General features: G+C 37.0%; 1 protein-coding gene across 1 annotated transcript in view; it reads right to left on the bottom strand.

The window, feature by feature from the left end:
- The window catches only part of LRP2 (LDL receptor related protein 2), a gene marked incomplete at both ends in the record, with an annotated part of 187,744 nt that overhangs the window by 48,815 nt on the left and 123,856 nt on the right, over positions 1 to 15,073 (bottom strand). The window contains 10 exons of the mRNA XM_084230097.1: positions 700 to 901; positions 2,225 to 2,356; positions 7,524 to 7,643; positions 8,927 to 9,052; positions 10,058 to 10,300; positions 10,772 to 10,975; positions 11,535 to 11,824; positions 12,943 to 13,101; positions 13,755 to 13,920; positions 14,052 to 14,972. Coding sequence (XP_084086223.1) covers positions 700 to 901; positions 2,225 to 2,356; positions 7,524 to 7,643; positions 8,927 to 9,052; positions 10,058 to 10,300; positions 10,772 to 10,975; positions 11,535 to 11,824; positions 12,943 to 13,101; positions 13,755 to 13,920; positions 14,052 to 14,972 — 2,563 coding nt within the window. The remainder of the gene's footprint in view (positions 1 to 699; positions 902 to 2,224; positions 2,357 to 7,523; positions 7,644 to 8,926; positions 9,053 to 10,057; positions 10,301 to 10,771; positions 10,976 to 11,534; positions 11,825 to 12,942; positions 13,102 to 13,754; positions 13,921 to 14,051; positions 14,973 to 15,073) is intronic.

The following is a 15,073-nucleotide window of genomic DNA, read 5'->3' on the forward strand; positions in this document are numbered from 1 at the left end:
CCTTTAAAAATGGTCCATATGTAGAAAATGACAAGAAATCAAACATAATACTACAGATGAGGTTTCCCAACTGGCAGGCTATGGGCTGAGTCTCTTTGATGCTCACATTTATCTAGAATTTTAAAATTTGGTTCTGGCATTTAAAATCAGAATATTTATATAAAAATCCATATTTCCAACTTCTCTCTCTCAAAACAAAAAGCATAGACGTTATGATCCTCCTGCCACTCCTGTGAATGCTCAATAGCATTTTACATCTTTTAGCAGGAGCATGTATTCCCAGTTCACCTCACCTACTTTTATTGACTCTGAGCCTAATTTCCAAACTTTATCATCATGCTTGCACTATTATCTTTCTTACAGCCAAGAGAGGACAGTGAGGGATTTCTTGTACCCATGTGTCTGCCCTAAGTGGAAAATCAAAAGGGGCATCTGCTTCAAGAAAGAACATTCATCTATTAAGTCCACTCTATCTTCTTGGTCTTCTGTGCAAGGTCACATTATGCACTTTATGAGCCTTAGGCACATCTGCCTTCATGGACTGCAGCCTTCAAAAAATTGCTAAAAATTATATTTAGTGACCACACTGTACATTAAAAGTATCACTGGCTCTAGGCACTGCATTACCACCCATAATTGATAAGTTCTGTTCCATGGATTTTTGAGATTTGATGGGAAATATTTTAATTCCCAATTCACCTGAACACACTTGGGATACACAGTCCATTATTACAAGTGAATTCATTTTCAGAGCAGGATCTCCGAGTGCAGTTCTGATGCTCATCATAGCCATCAGCACAGTCCACATCACCATCACAGACCCAGGACAGGGGGATGCACCTCCTGGATGGAGGCACACTATTGACACACAGAAACGAAGAGCCTGAGCAGGTGTAACTCTCTGAAAGGAAGCACACAGAATCAGAAACATTCTAGCAGTCAGGATCATGCTGAATCATTATTTCTCTTGGTAAGTGTCATTTAACAATCTAAAAAATTAAAGGAAATATGGGGAAAATAGACAAGTCACATTACTGTGATAATAGATTATAACAGGAAATACATCCAAAAATTCTATATCAAGTGCTTTGTACCTTAATTTTTTCAGAACAAATAGGCATAATAAAACCCTGAGTTTTTCACCATTCCAAAATAAGATCATATTTTTCCCTCAGGGCTTCAAAAACTATTCCCATTTTGTTAACTGGATATCACAAATGCTTTATATTTGGTAACAATGTTTAGTTTACAAAGCTTAATCACAAGAACACAATGTAAGGCAGATTTTTATTGCCAGCATAGTAGATGAGAAAATTGAAACTCAAAATGCTTAATTAGATGGTTCAAAGTCACAGAACTCTAAAGAGTCGGGGTTTTTTCCTTCAACTTTAGGATGCTTTTACCTATATTATAGCTACCACCCCCAAAAAAGAATTAGGGTATATAGGAGATGCATATGTCAATGAGAGTTTTCAGAAACCACCACACTGTTAGGAAAAAGATGAGATGCTAACATATAATCGTCAGTGCCTAGAGAATGAAAGGACAGGTATTTTATCCAGTTTCATATGGATGAACAGAAGACAAATGAAGTGCAAGCAGCAGTCCATGTTTGTGTTGCTAGCTACCCATTTCAGAGGATAGTGAATGTACAGCTGTGGACCACCCCACAGTCACTGCCACATGAGGTTGTTATGATCAAATGCAAACATCAGGAAGCCATTACTTTTATTGTTCTACCAGGGAAGGATGCTTTTCTAAGACACCTTTGGTAAGAGTTCCACACTCTGCTGGTAATGGAAAATGTTTTGTAGTCTGTTCCATAATTCATTTAAAAGGATTAACCCTCCTCCAACCCATTTCCCTAAATAACAGTTGTTCTAAGGTAACAGAAAAAAATGGAGACAGTTAATTGCTACACTGTTAAAGTGGATATTAAGAGTGGTCAACTGAATTCTCTTTATCTTCTCAAAAATGTAAGATGTTATTTCCATTAGCTAAATGCAAAAGAAAAAAATAAACATTAAAATCATTTTTCATCATTTCAAAGCATTTAAGTGAATGATATCAATTCCAGACTGAAAAAGTAAAAGCAACATTCTATCACTAGCATTCAATTAAAAAGGAATCTGCCTGACAAATATACTACCCAAAGACAGAAAAACAAATCTATTGAGTTTCCCTGGAATGTAATTCTGTAGAAAAATTAATTGGTTTCACTCACCACAGTGGTGTCTTTCATCCTCATCACTCATGTCCCCACAGTCATTATCACCATCACAGATCCATTCTCTTTGGATGCACCTCCCACTGTCACACTTGAACTCATCACTCAAGCATGTTGCAACACTATACACTGAAAAAGAGAAAAAGAACTTTGGTGACAATAAAGTTTGCTGTCCAGAAATTCTGAGAGAAACTTGCCGTAGCAAGGGCTGGAAAACAGAGAATTACCTAGTTGTACACAGCTATGCTAGTCCTCCAAAGAGACCTGAGCCACTAACAACATGGTCTAAGGACTGAGGAGCTGACTAACAATGCAAAACCCTAATTACCTTTTGTTACTTGGATGAAGTTCAATATATCCTTACAGATATGATATAGAAGTAATAGTCTTTTCCCCAAGGGGATATAAACTGTAATTTACTATTTCATGTACTTCTATTTTTAAATCTACTTTTCATCCAAAACTCTTTTGTGTATGGCATGCCATCTCTACAGTATACCTGATGTCAGTTTCCCTGCAAGTTTTCCTTTTCTCCATAGCACTTAGAAACTTTAAACATAGTATGTAATTTACTTATCTGTTGTATTAATTGCCTGTCTCCCCTCACTAGATAATAAACTCCATGTAGTCGTATTTACTGGCATAGCCTGAAAAAGTCTAGAACACACATGCTCAATAAATACTTTTTTAGTGTAAATGATGAATCATCTTTTGTGCTTTAAATTAGCCAACTCTGATTCAAATTCTTCAATCATCCCCATATGTCCCTATTAAACTAATCACCAGGGACCCCTCAAAATTAATCTATGGCAAAAGAAAAGTGAATTTTAACCATTGTGATCACAATGATCACAAAAAGAAAGATATAAGACCTTTCATAAGCTAGTAAGGGAGAAGGATACATTGACACAGACTTTCGAAGACACATCTCCCCTTCACATAGCAATACCACTTCTAGAAATCCAGAAAATACACGTATGTAAAGAGGTTTCCAAAGAATATTCAGCTCAACATTATTTTTCAGATTGAAAAAATGTAAACCATCTACATGTCATCAGAAAAGGGGTAAAAATACACAAGGAACATCCACACTTTAGAATAACACTCAGCAGAGAAAAGCATGAGATAAATCTGTATTTACTAACATGCTGACAAGATGTTATTAAGCTAAAAAGGTTGCGGGGGGGGGACAAAAAATACATGTAGTAATATTTTTTTGCATCTTAAAAATATGTATCAGGATACAGAGAATAAGGTAAGAGAACTCACTCTCACCCTTACTAACAATTATCTCTGGGAAGTGAGGGGACATAAGAAGTACAACAAAATGAGAATTTTGCTTTTTTGTATATATCTTATTATGTTTTAAAAAATAATACTTCTAAAAAGTGTCTCTGGTTCATAGTTTTTTGTTGATTTTGATTTTCACTTTCTTATATTCATTTTCCTGGTCCCTTATTTAAGTTTTCTAGATTCCTGCTATGAGTGAGACCATCCGGTATTTTTCTTTTTCTTTTTGGCTTATTTCGCTGAGCATGATCCCTTCCAGCGCCATCCATGTTGTTGCAAATTGCATGTGTTTATCTTTTTTGAATGCTGAGTAATATTCCATGGTATATATGTACCACATCTTCTTGATCCAGTCATCTATTTTTGGGCATTTGGGTTGTTTCCAAAGCTTAGCTATTGTAAACAGTGCTGCTATAAACATAGGGGTGCAGGTGCTCTTTGGAATGGATGTTTCTGTGTCCTTTGGGTAAATACCTAGGAGTGGAATTGCTGGATCATATGGAAGCTCTATGTTTAGTAGGTCCAGAAATCTCCACACAGCTCTCCATAGTGGTTGGACCAGTTTGCACTCCCACCAACAGTGCAGAAGAGTTCCTTTTTCTCCACACCCTCGCCAACATTTGTTGTTGCTAGTTTTTTTAATATGTGCCATTCTCACTGGTGTGAGATGGTATCTCATGGTAGTTTTGATTTGCATTTCCCTGATTACAAGTGATGTTGAACATTTTTTCATATGTCTGTTGGCCATTTGCATTTCCTCTTCAGAGAAGTTTCTTTTTAGCTTTTCTGCCCATTTTTTGACTGGATTATTTTCTTTGTTGTTGCTGAGTCTCATCAGCTCTTTGCAGATTTTTGTGATCAGTCCTTTATCATTAGTGTTGGGTGCAAAAATGTTCTCCCAGTTGGTGGGGTTTCTCTTTGTTTTTGTTATTGTCTCTTTTGCTGTGCAGAAGCTCTTTAATTTGGGGGCGGGAGGGGAAGGATTGGGGTCAGAATGGGGCGTTTGCAATTGTATGGGGGAATATAAAAATAAAATAAAATAAAATAAAAGACCTGAAACCATAAAATATATAGAAGGTAATACAGGCGAAACACTACATAACATACACCTTTATGTAACATCTTCAAAGACATCAGTGACATCTTCAAAGACACATCACCCAAAGCAGTGATAGTGAAGAGAAAGATAAACAGCTGGGACTATATCAAATTAAAGAGCTTCTGTGCAGCAAAAGAGACAGTAACCAGAACAAAGAGACTCCCCATGGATTGGGAGGAAATTTTTGCACACAACACTAATGATAAAGGACTGATCACAAAAATCTACAAAGAGCTGATGAGACTCAACAAAAACAAAGAAAATAATTCAGTCAAAAGATGGGCAGAAGAGCTAAAAAGAAACTTCTCCAGGGAGGAAATGCAAATGGCCAACAGGCATATGAAAAAATGTTCAACATCACTTGTAATCAGGGAAATGCAAATCAAAACTACAATGAGATACCATCTTACAACAGGGAGAATAGCGCATATTAAAAAAAACTAGCAACAACAAATGTTGGCAAGGATGTGGAGAAAAAGGAACTCTGCTACATTGCTGGTGGGAGTGCCAACTGGTCCAACCACTATGCAAAGCTGTGTGGAGATTCCTCAATCTGCTAAAGATGGAGATTTCATATGATCCAGCAATTCCACTACGAGGTATCTACCCAAAGGACACAAAAACATTAATTCAAAAGGACACCTGCACCCCTATTTTACTGCAGCACTATTTACAATAGCTAAGCTATGGAAGCAACCCAAATGCCCAAAAATAGATGACTGGATCAAGAAGATGTGGTACATATACACAATGGAATATTACTCAGTAATCAAGAAACATAAACTCATGCAATTTGCAGCAACATGGATGGAGCTGGAAGGGATCATGTCAGCAAAATAAGCCAGAAAGAAAAATACCAGATGGTCTCACTCGTAGAAGGAATTTAGAAAACCTAAGTAAGGGACCTGGAAAAAGACTAATTACAATAAAGTAAAAATCAAAATCAACAAGCAGCTATAAACCAGAGACACACTACAGGGGGTAGGAGGGAGTAGGATCTAAATGGGGGTGGGGTGGTAGGGTGGGGTGGTAGGGTGGGGTGGGGGGGCAGGTGGGAATTGTATAGGGACTATAACCAAGATGAAAATGCATACATTGTGCAAAAATGAAAATGATGTAAAAATATATAAATTAAAATAATAATAATTAAAATGAAAAAAAATAATAATAATACTTCTCACATGAGAATAGGTTCACATATAGAGTCTTGCTTATTTTTATTTAAAATTGGTTGGGTACTAATTGCTGTTATCTGTCTCCCCTTACTAGATAACAAAGTAACTGTTACTTTCGTTCCATTGAAGAAATTTAGAGACTATATTTATTCTTCATATATTGGAACCAACAGCTCATCTTTTTTTTCTTTTATTGAGCACACATGTAAAGTGCCATTTTCATCAGATCATATTAAACATACAAACTATCAAATTATTTACCACTGTTGATATTGTCCTTAATCACCCAGTTGAGGTAGTGTGTCAGGTTTCTTGCCTGTGAAGTTATTTTCTTTACCCCTTTCCATGCTGTTCCCTCTGGAGAGAAGACATTATGCCAGCCCCTACCTAAGGAGTGGGAGTTATGTTCCCCATCCTTGAGGGTGGTGTACCTCCATAAATTATTTGGGAACCTTCTTTATGGGGAGATTTGACTCTTACTGTTTTTTTCCCCACCACCATTGCTAGCTCATGTTTTTAACAAATTTCTCACACTATTCTACTCACCTATCAATCATAACTATTTCCCTTACTGATCCTTAAAACTCTATGTGCACTTTGCTCATCACAAACTTTTTAATGTTGGGGAAAGAGTACGTAGCAAAGAGCTCCAAACCCCACCCTATAACTATTAAGCACAAAACTTGAACCCAAGAGAAAACAGGCATAGAAAATAGCTGAATTTAGTTGTAAAACTATACGACTGGTCCTAAAAAACAAATCTCCCAAATAAGTTTTATATATGATTACTGCAGCAATAATAATAGAGGGAAAAATAAAAGCAATCCTTAAATGGAGGCAGGTAATGACACTATAAAAACTAGATAAAATAGTATACAGATATTTTAAAAGGCATGTAGAGACTATATAAAGGCATCAAACAAATTTTAAGCAAACAGTAACTATTTTAGGCTTGCAGGACACATATACTCTTTCACGCCTACCCAACACTGCCATTGTAGCACAAAAGTAGCTACTGATAATATGTGGCAATATTTTATAAATAAAACTTTATTTATAAATACAGGCAGCTGGCCCATGGTCATAGTTTGCTGACACCAATATGGCAACATGATATACTGACAGATAAAAAGAGCAATGGAGAAGACTGTATCTTTATATTTTTATAACTGAAATATTCACAAATATAAATTAGAACTTGCAAAAGATAAATAGCAGTCTCCAAACACAAACAGGCACAACTGCCTTGAGGAATACAACACAGAATCCCTGAAACTTCCTGGGAAGCTCAGATGTTCATGGAATCTTACCTCATAGATGGCTCACAGAACAGAAAGAGAATACATGTCTGTTATGTGCCCCTTCCTTGAGTATCTGGGGATTCCAATCACTTTTGGATCCTCCCATGGTATAAGGGTCAGAACTCAAGCCAAATTTAGAAATTCCAAATCAGACTGACTGAATTAAAATCAACTGGGTTCAACAGGCCAGAAACAATATTGTGTGTGTGACCAACATAATCTTATTTCCTTAGCAGCAATCAGCAAGCTCCATGTCTCAATCAGCAACCCCCACAGATTCCTGAAGCTATAAACATCTGCTCAGTGGTGTCAGGATCTCAGCTGAGAGCAAGAACAGGGAATAATCCAGTAGCCATGAATTTAGTCTAAAGTAGTTGAAAGAGATTCTCTATTTGCATCCTAAAGCTTTTCATGCATACTTATTCTCTTACCACAAGTGTCAGGTTCATCGGAGCCATCAAAACAATCTCTATTTTTATCACAGTACCAATGGCTAGGAATACAGCGCCCACTCGTACAGTGGAATTCATCACTGGTGCACGTGTGAGTGGCTGGAGGAGGGAAAGAAAATAAAACCCTTGAGCAAAACTTTTTCCCATTCATCTTAATAATCTACTTATATCTCTAAACTAGATAAAAGATGCCAAGAAAGAAAGAATGAGGCCTGGTAATGGACTTCTATATAAGCTTTCTATTGGGAGGGAGGAATATAAAAGAGAGGGAAGGAAAGCAATATTCCTCCAGTTTTCCAAAATTTTTTCTAGATTCCAGAATTCCAAAATGTAAACTGTACTTATTAGAATTACCAAAGAACTATCTTTATAATACATAAAATTGCAAATTATGTAATTGAAGACTTGGTTCTACACTTTCTGCTATAACAAAATTTAATAAATGCTATTAAAGTAATCATGAAAAGGAAAACATGAGCGTACACACACGACTAGTTAGCTATATTAGACCATGACTGCAGAAAGTTAACAAAGTTCTCCTTTATACATCCTCATTACATGAGAATTTGAATAAATGAGATACTCTGCCTGTGTTTGAATATTCATTCTTTTCTCATAGAGCCTTAGGTAGTTCTAGTTGGATGTATTTTCCAAATTTGTTACATGAGTATGAGGCAGAGTCAAGTCTTACAATTCTGGTTTACATAGATCCCTTGCTTTGGCCCATGTTATCTAATCATCTGCTAGGGAAAAATTGATAAGTAGAGGTCCCTGAAAGGTCAATACCAGCTCCATTCTGTCCCTCTACATTGCTGCATCCAGAATTCTGCTTCCTTTTGCTGCTGTTACTACAAGTGACTTCCACTCTTGCACCATAGACTTGTCTGGCAGCAACCACTAAATTGTTCAATTATGCATATATTTATACTAGTAGTCTCAAAGCTATCAAGGCCTTTTAATTTGAGCTGTAAGTAGAAGAAATTGCTAAATAAGAAATCAAGGTTTCTGAAAATCAAATATATTTAAAAAGAAAAATTATTTCAGATGAAAAGATTACTACAGTCATAGAAAGAGTAAATATAAGGGTTTAACAGGCAAATTATGCATTTTCTCAGCTCTAAGAAAAAGTGGATCTGGGGCTATAGAAGGTTAGGAATCAGAGCAGGTCAATGGAAAAAATATTTGGAGTTGAGCATCCAACCAGGGAACAGAAAGAAGGGCCATCTCACACCCTCTACCACCTCCTCAAGGAACTACCTATTGCATAAGGTCAATTTGAGATGACAAATTGAAATTAACCCAAACACCCAGGTCATTTATCTTTGTATAAGCTCAAGACATGCATGCCTGGAACCACAGAAAAAGAAGCAGATTTATCTTACAACAGAAAATGGGGCTTTCATCACTCATATCTCCACAGTCGTTGTCTCCGTCACACAGATAAAGGCGAGGAACACAAATATTTGTAGTCTGACATTTTGAGTATCCCGGCTGGCAGGTACGGTCAGCTTGAAAAAGACAAACAGATAAATATTTAAAACACATCCACCATACCACCACATATATATCAGAAAAACTGACTATGCTAGCAAAATTGCAGAATTCAAATCACCAGAAGGAAGGTATATTCTAAGTTATCAGAGGCATGATCCATGACACTCAGTTTTCACCATAAGTCTATACATCTATATAAAAAGAGAGATGTCCAGCTGATACTGGAGGGAGTAGCATGAAGAGAGCAAGGATAATAACCTCTGTGAATGTACATTGTCAATTTTCACTATGGAGCATTGTACATTATTTTTATTAATAAAAACAGATAATGGAGAGCATTCCTAAAATTTAGTAATAGTAACAAATGAAGTGAAAGGTAAACCAGTTGATAGCACACCATAAAAAAATTCAAATATCTTTAAAATCAGTATTTTGACTGCCTATCCCTAGTGAGATATTATAGGCATTTTAAGATTATTTTAGAATAAAGTAAGCAACTGTGAGAAACCATAGACAAGATTATAAAAATAGTAAAAAAAAGACCTATATTTTTAATTGAAATGGAAATATCAGTATAGTTTTTTTTTTCCTTAAAAATTGTACTCTATTGTCGTGACAGCCTCACCAATGATTGGTTCTGAGGGGAAAGTTCTGCCAAGCAGCAATGGCAGAAATCTTTGAAATTAAGGAAGACTGTCATCTCCTTGATCACACAAACTGCTACAAGGGAGGCTTCCTGTTGATCGATTGAGTCAAGGGGCTCACCCTAACTTAAGGTTAAAATAGTCAATTGTTAAAATAGTCAATAGATTCATAAATTTTGGTGAATAATTCAAATATTAGGTAGAGTTGTTTTTAAAAATCATTTAGTAGACTATATAGTAAATTGAAATTTATGTCTCAGATGAATACTTATTGCTTTTTATTTTTTCAGAAAGGCTTTGTCTTTATGTAAAGATTTCATCTCCTGTGGCCTAAGACTTCAGACCCCAAAGCATAAGTGCTTCAGATGAACTTACGGCAATTTTTTTCATCGGAAGTATCATTATCATGGCAGTTGTTGATACCATTGCAGACAAATTGAAGAGGTATGCACTTCCTGTTACTGCAAGTAAATTCTGAGGTTGCATTACAGCTCCTGAACAGGCAGCCTTCTTCATCACTGTTGTCACCACAGTCATTGTAGTGGTCACAGCGATAATGATATTGGACACATCGCCCATTGGCACAGGTGAAGGCTGTTGGAGGGCAGGTGTGGAATGCTAAGAGGAACAAAAAATATTGAAAAAAGACCACTTGATTAAAGTGTCATCTTAATTTCTTAAAAGATACAATAAAAAAAAAAGAAACACTTTGAGTTTACCTTCCAGGGCAAAAAGGGCTGCAAAACGGACTGCATGTAAAGTGAAATAACACTTAAAATTAGTCAGATTAAGCAAAATATGTAGCAATTTTTTTAACAAATAATTTTTAAGCAAATCACTCTATTTCTCTATCATCTTAATTTTAAAAATCTATTTCAATCACTGAAAAGAGTACTTCCTAATAAAACATCATTGTCCATAGCATAACAGAAATGCAGTCTGAATTCTCTGAGTAAACATTTTTCTGTTCTAACCAGACTCTGAGGCACAAATTTCAGAACTTTTCACACAATAGCATAACTACAAAGAGTTGGCAGTCACATCTGACCCACTGTCAGCTCCTACAAAAGTTTGCAGAGTCCAACTCACCACAGACATTTTCCAACTCATCACTGCCATCACCACAGTCATTGTCATTGTCACATTTCCAGTGTTCCGAAATGCAGCGCCCATTAAAACAGGTGAACTTCGATGTCTCACACCGTGTGCCATTGTCCCTGATGCAGTGTTTGTTGTTGTTGGCCAGATACCAGTGGCCCTCATGTGGACACTTGCACTCTGCACCATTTGGACCTAAAGAAAGAGAGACCCAGAAAAAAGTGAAACATTTGTGTAGCAACCATTCATTTTCTCTTCCAGAATAGCACTGGCACAAGTTTCCATATTAAATCAGACAAGCCTTGGACACTTCCCATCAACCTTTCAAATATCTTGAGTCATTTTTACATCAAGAACAACCACCAATTTCAAATAAATATAGCTAATTCACCCTAAACTACCTGTCATCTACACTGAAACAATATCAATGATTCTCCCTTCTCAGTAAAATCTGCAAAGCAAACAGGACATTTTCCTCTGAATCCGCAGTGCTCTATAAAACACACTATGAAGCACATATCACACTCCATCTCTCTTTCTACCTCCATCAAGCAAGAATTGAAAATGTCTTCCTAAGAAGATTCCTGTCAGTCTTTCTCTCAACATATAACCCCCCAAATATATTTCATGAATTACTATAAAATCAAGGAGAATTTCAATTTTTGTTTTTTGTTAGAGCTAAATATCCCTGCAGCCTTCCTACCGGTTATTGTTATTACTCTCCATGATTCTCTCTTCATGGGCAATGTCTTACCTGGTGCACAAATATGGCTGCAGCCACCATTAAACTGATCGCAAGGATTGCTACAATGCTGTGGTTGGTCCTTCCGAACAACACAAATACCCTTAGGCTGGGAGGGAAAAGTTGTGGATAGCGCAGTCACATCTGACCCATCAAATTTGTTAGCTCGATAAATTTTTTTCATATTCCAGTCGGTCCAATAAATAAACTGGCCATAGGTAGTCAAGTCAATAGGCTGATAGACTATGTTGACAATGACCTCACGATTCAGGCCTGTTAGGGTGCTGCGTTCAATCTTCTGCCTAAAATTAAGAAAACAAAACAAAACAAAACAAAACAAAAAAAAGCTGGAATCTAGAAAGAATAATCCAATGTCTGGACCCAGCCATTGCTTTACACAGGCCCCCAGCTTTTCTTTTCAAGTAGAGCATACAACAGCAAATGTTTTTAACTGGTGATGGGAAATCTGAGTTTGCTTATCAAAAAATGGTTTGTATGAATCAATGATCTACAAATATTAATATAACCTACAAGTAATCTTATAAAATTAATCAGGCTGACATTAGAATGAGGAGAATGTTATGAAATAATACATGTAATTCAAAGGAATTGATGTTTAGTGCATAATATTCACTCAGTAAGATGTTAATTCCTTTCCCTTCCCATTCCTTTAATGACTTTTTTTGATTGGTCATTTATCAAGTACTCCTGAGATATTTATGTAAAACGATTCAAATTTAGATACAAAAGTTTGTTTTGGATGAGGAAATAAAGAAAACACCAAATTGTAAGGTGCTTGGTATCAAAAGACCAAAATCATAGAAAGAGCAAGAAAAGTTAAAATTCCTGACATGTAGAAACCAAACACAACAAACAAAATCATCTCATCTCTTCTGTTAGGATGATTCTCTATTACTACAGGAGAAGTTGCTGATAAAATCAGAGTTGACAAAAGTTTCTAAGGAAAACATGGAATTGGCTGAGAAGCTAACTCAAGAACAAAGAGTCTATTTAAGAAGATGAACAAAAGTTAAAGACAAAAGGAAAATGCTTTTACATGACAATGCTAAAGTCCAGAGAAAATATCAGTATGCATGTAAAAGTCACTCATATTTATGGTAGTTACGTGGGACCTGTAGGTTACAAATTGAGAGATTATATTTATAGTTATTATTGAGATGAACTCATTTGGTAATACATCTTTAGATGTATTTTAGTTTGTAAGTATTCATTCTCATGCCAGAAATGAATTTTTACAGTTACATTCACCAGGCCATGATATAGTGTCTAAAACTAATTCTACATTTTAGCCAAATTGCTTTCACATAATATATTTTTATCATATTACAATACCCCTCTGCTTTGAAAGAGGGAAGAATTCTTCTTATCAAAACCAACACAGACAACCACAGACACATACCGACTGGCATCTGTCCAGTAGAGAAATTCTTCTTCAAAGTCCAGAGTAAGGGCACTGGGCCAGACCAGGTTCCTGTCCACAATGGGTTCCCGGAAGTTTCCTCCCATTGTGGCTCTCTCAATTTTGGCATTAGTACTACAATCAGTCCAATACATGTACCTAGTCATTCAAAAGTAGTCATAATTAATTCACAAGGGAACTCGGGATTCTTTTTATTTAATAGCAGCATTCTTTAACTGCAAACTGACATTACAATGTAAAATGAGGGCTTCCCCAGTGGTGCAGCAAGTTGAGTGTAGCACTGCAAAGCTGTCCGCAGCTTCTGCAGCACGGGTTCAATTCCCAGCCAGCCAGAGAGATTCCCACATGGTGTGGCAGACCTCCCTGTCACATCTGCTGCTCCTCTCAGTAGTGTATTTTGGTCCTCTGCCTGTTCTGCTCCCTGCTCTGTCTCTGGTGAATCCTCTCACCCTCCCACACCTCTGGCCTGTACCCCAGCTCTTGTATAAAAATAAATAAATCTTTTTAAAAATATATGTCAAATGAAATCCTATTCCATCCTCACCCGCATAACTTGCTAAAAGGGGATTTAAGAGTCAGAACATTGATTCCCTTGTATACTGGCAACCTTTATAGCATCAAAGGAAGATCCTCCCTAGGAAAAGTCACTCATGCTCTTTAACCCTTTGAATCTGTTGCTACAGTGTAACAAATCCATAAGATACTGGCTATTTTGAACATAAAATAATTTCAGGTCCCATCCCCTACAGAAATATGCAGACATAAATATGATAAATAAAACCATGGCATACCCGCGGCAAGGATCTAACACAATTGCTCTTGGACGTGGAACATGGGCTATCATAGTGCGCAAAGATCCATCTGGAGCCATGGAGTTAATTGTCTGGTTGGTGTAGTCACTGTAATAAATTCTTCCATTGATCCAGTCAAAGGCAATGCCATCAGAAATCCCTATATCTGGACATACACCAACAAACACACAGATAAAGGCATGAGTCTCCATATGCATTTTAGAATCACTGGGTAAGTCATGAATGTTGATCTCATTGTACCTGTTTCCAAGGTAGATTGCAACTGAGTATACATACCTGAAACAATGACAGTGGGAGAACTGAATCCTGGATTCAAGCTGATATAGGAAATCTGACCATGTCCAGAGTCTAAAAATTGTGTGAAGTAGATTCTATTATTTCTACTGTCATAGTCCAGGGCCACAGTATTTTTCCCCACACTTACAGCATGGAATGGTGGATTATGGTTTCCAGGGTCCAAGTATAAGCTTTCCAAGGTATTATTCAAAGCAAAGATGAGGAAAGGGTCTGTTGGCATGGCACAGCTCTTGCCATCACCCTCCAGGTTCCCAAAGGCACAGCCACATTTTGGGGTGTGCAAATCAGGAAGAGCAAAACAGAGATGAGAGCATCCACCATTATTTTCCAAGCAAGGGTTGTTGTTAACCTCAGCTGGTGACCGGGGCTGGACACGCTGATCAAAGATGGTCACATCTCTTAGCCAATTGATATTGTCTCTTATCACTGTTGGTGACTCTGTGTTCCCTGGATACTTGCTAGCTTGGAAGATTTTTTTCAAATTCCTGTCTACCCATATAATAGAATTTTCAAAAACAGTGATGCCAAAAGGAGTTGGGTAGCGACTACCATAATAAATCACTTCCGATGCCTCTCCCTGAATATTGATCCTTGCAATTATATCTAAAGTATCATCAACCCAGTAAACATAGCCACTGCTAAGGTCCACTGCCAAGCCCCGTGGTGTGACAATGCCCTCTGACACCAGCACAGTTCGATTAGTACAGTCAAGAAAAGCACGTTCAATCTTTGGGTTTTGCCCATAGTCGGCCCAGAAGAGGTATCTGTTCTTGGGATCTACAGCAATAGCCCTGGGCATATCCACTGTGGTTTTAAGGAGAACACGACGGTAGGTAGTATTGATCCGCAGAACTTCTACCAGTGTTTCAGACACAAATGCATTCGTAAAATAAATATTTCCTGCAGAAAAATGATAAATGGAAAACTAAGAAGAACGAAAGAGAATATCTTTTCAAATCCAGAACAAAACATGTCGGTTGAGGTTTGGGTTAGTATATGGT

This window comes from Talpa europaea, assembly GCF_964194135.1.
Source record: "Talpa europaea genome assembly, chromosome: 1".
Classification (NCBI taxonomy): Eukaryota; Metazoa; Chordata; class Mammalia; order Eulipotyphla; family Talpidae; genus Talpa; species Talpa europaea.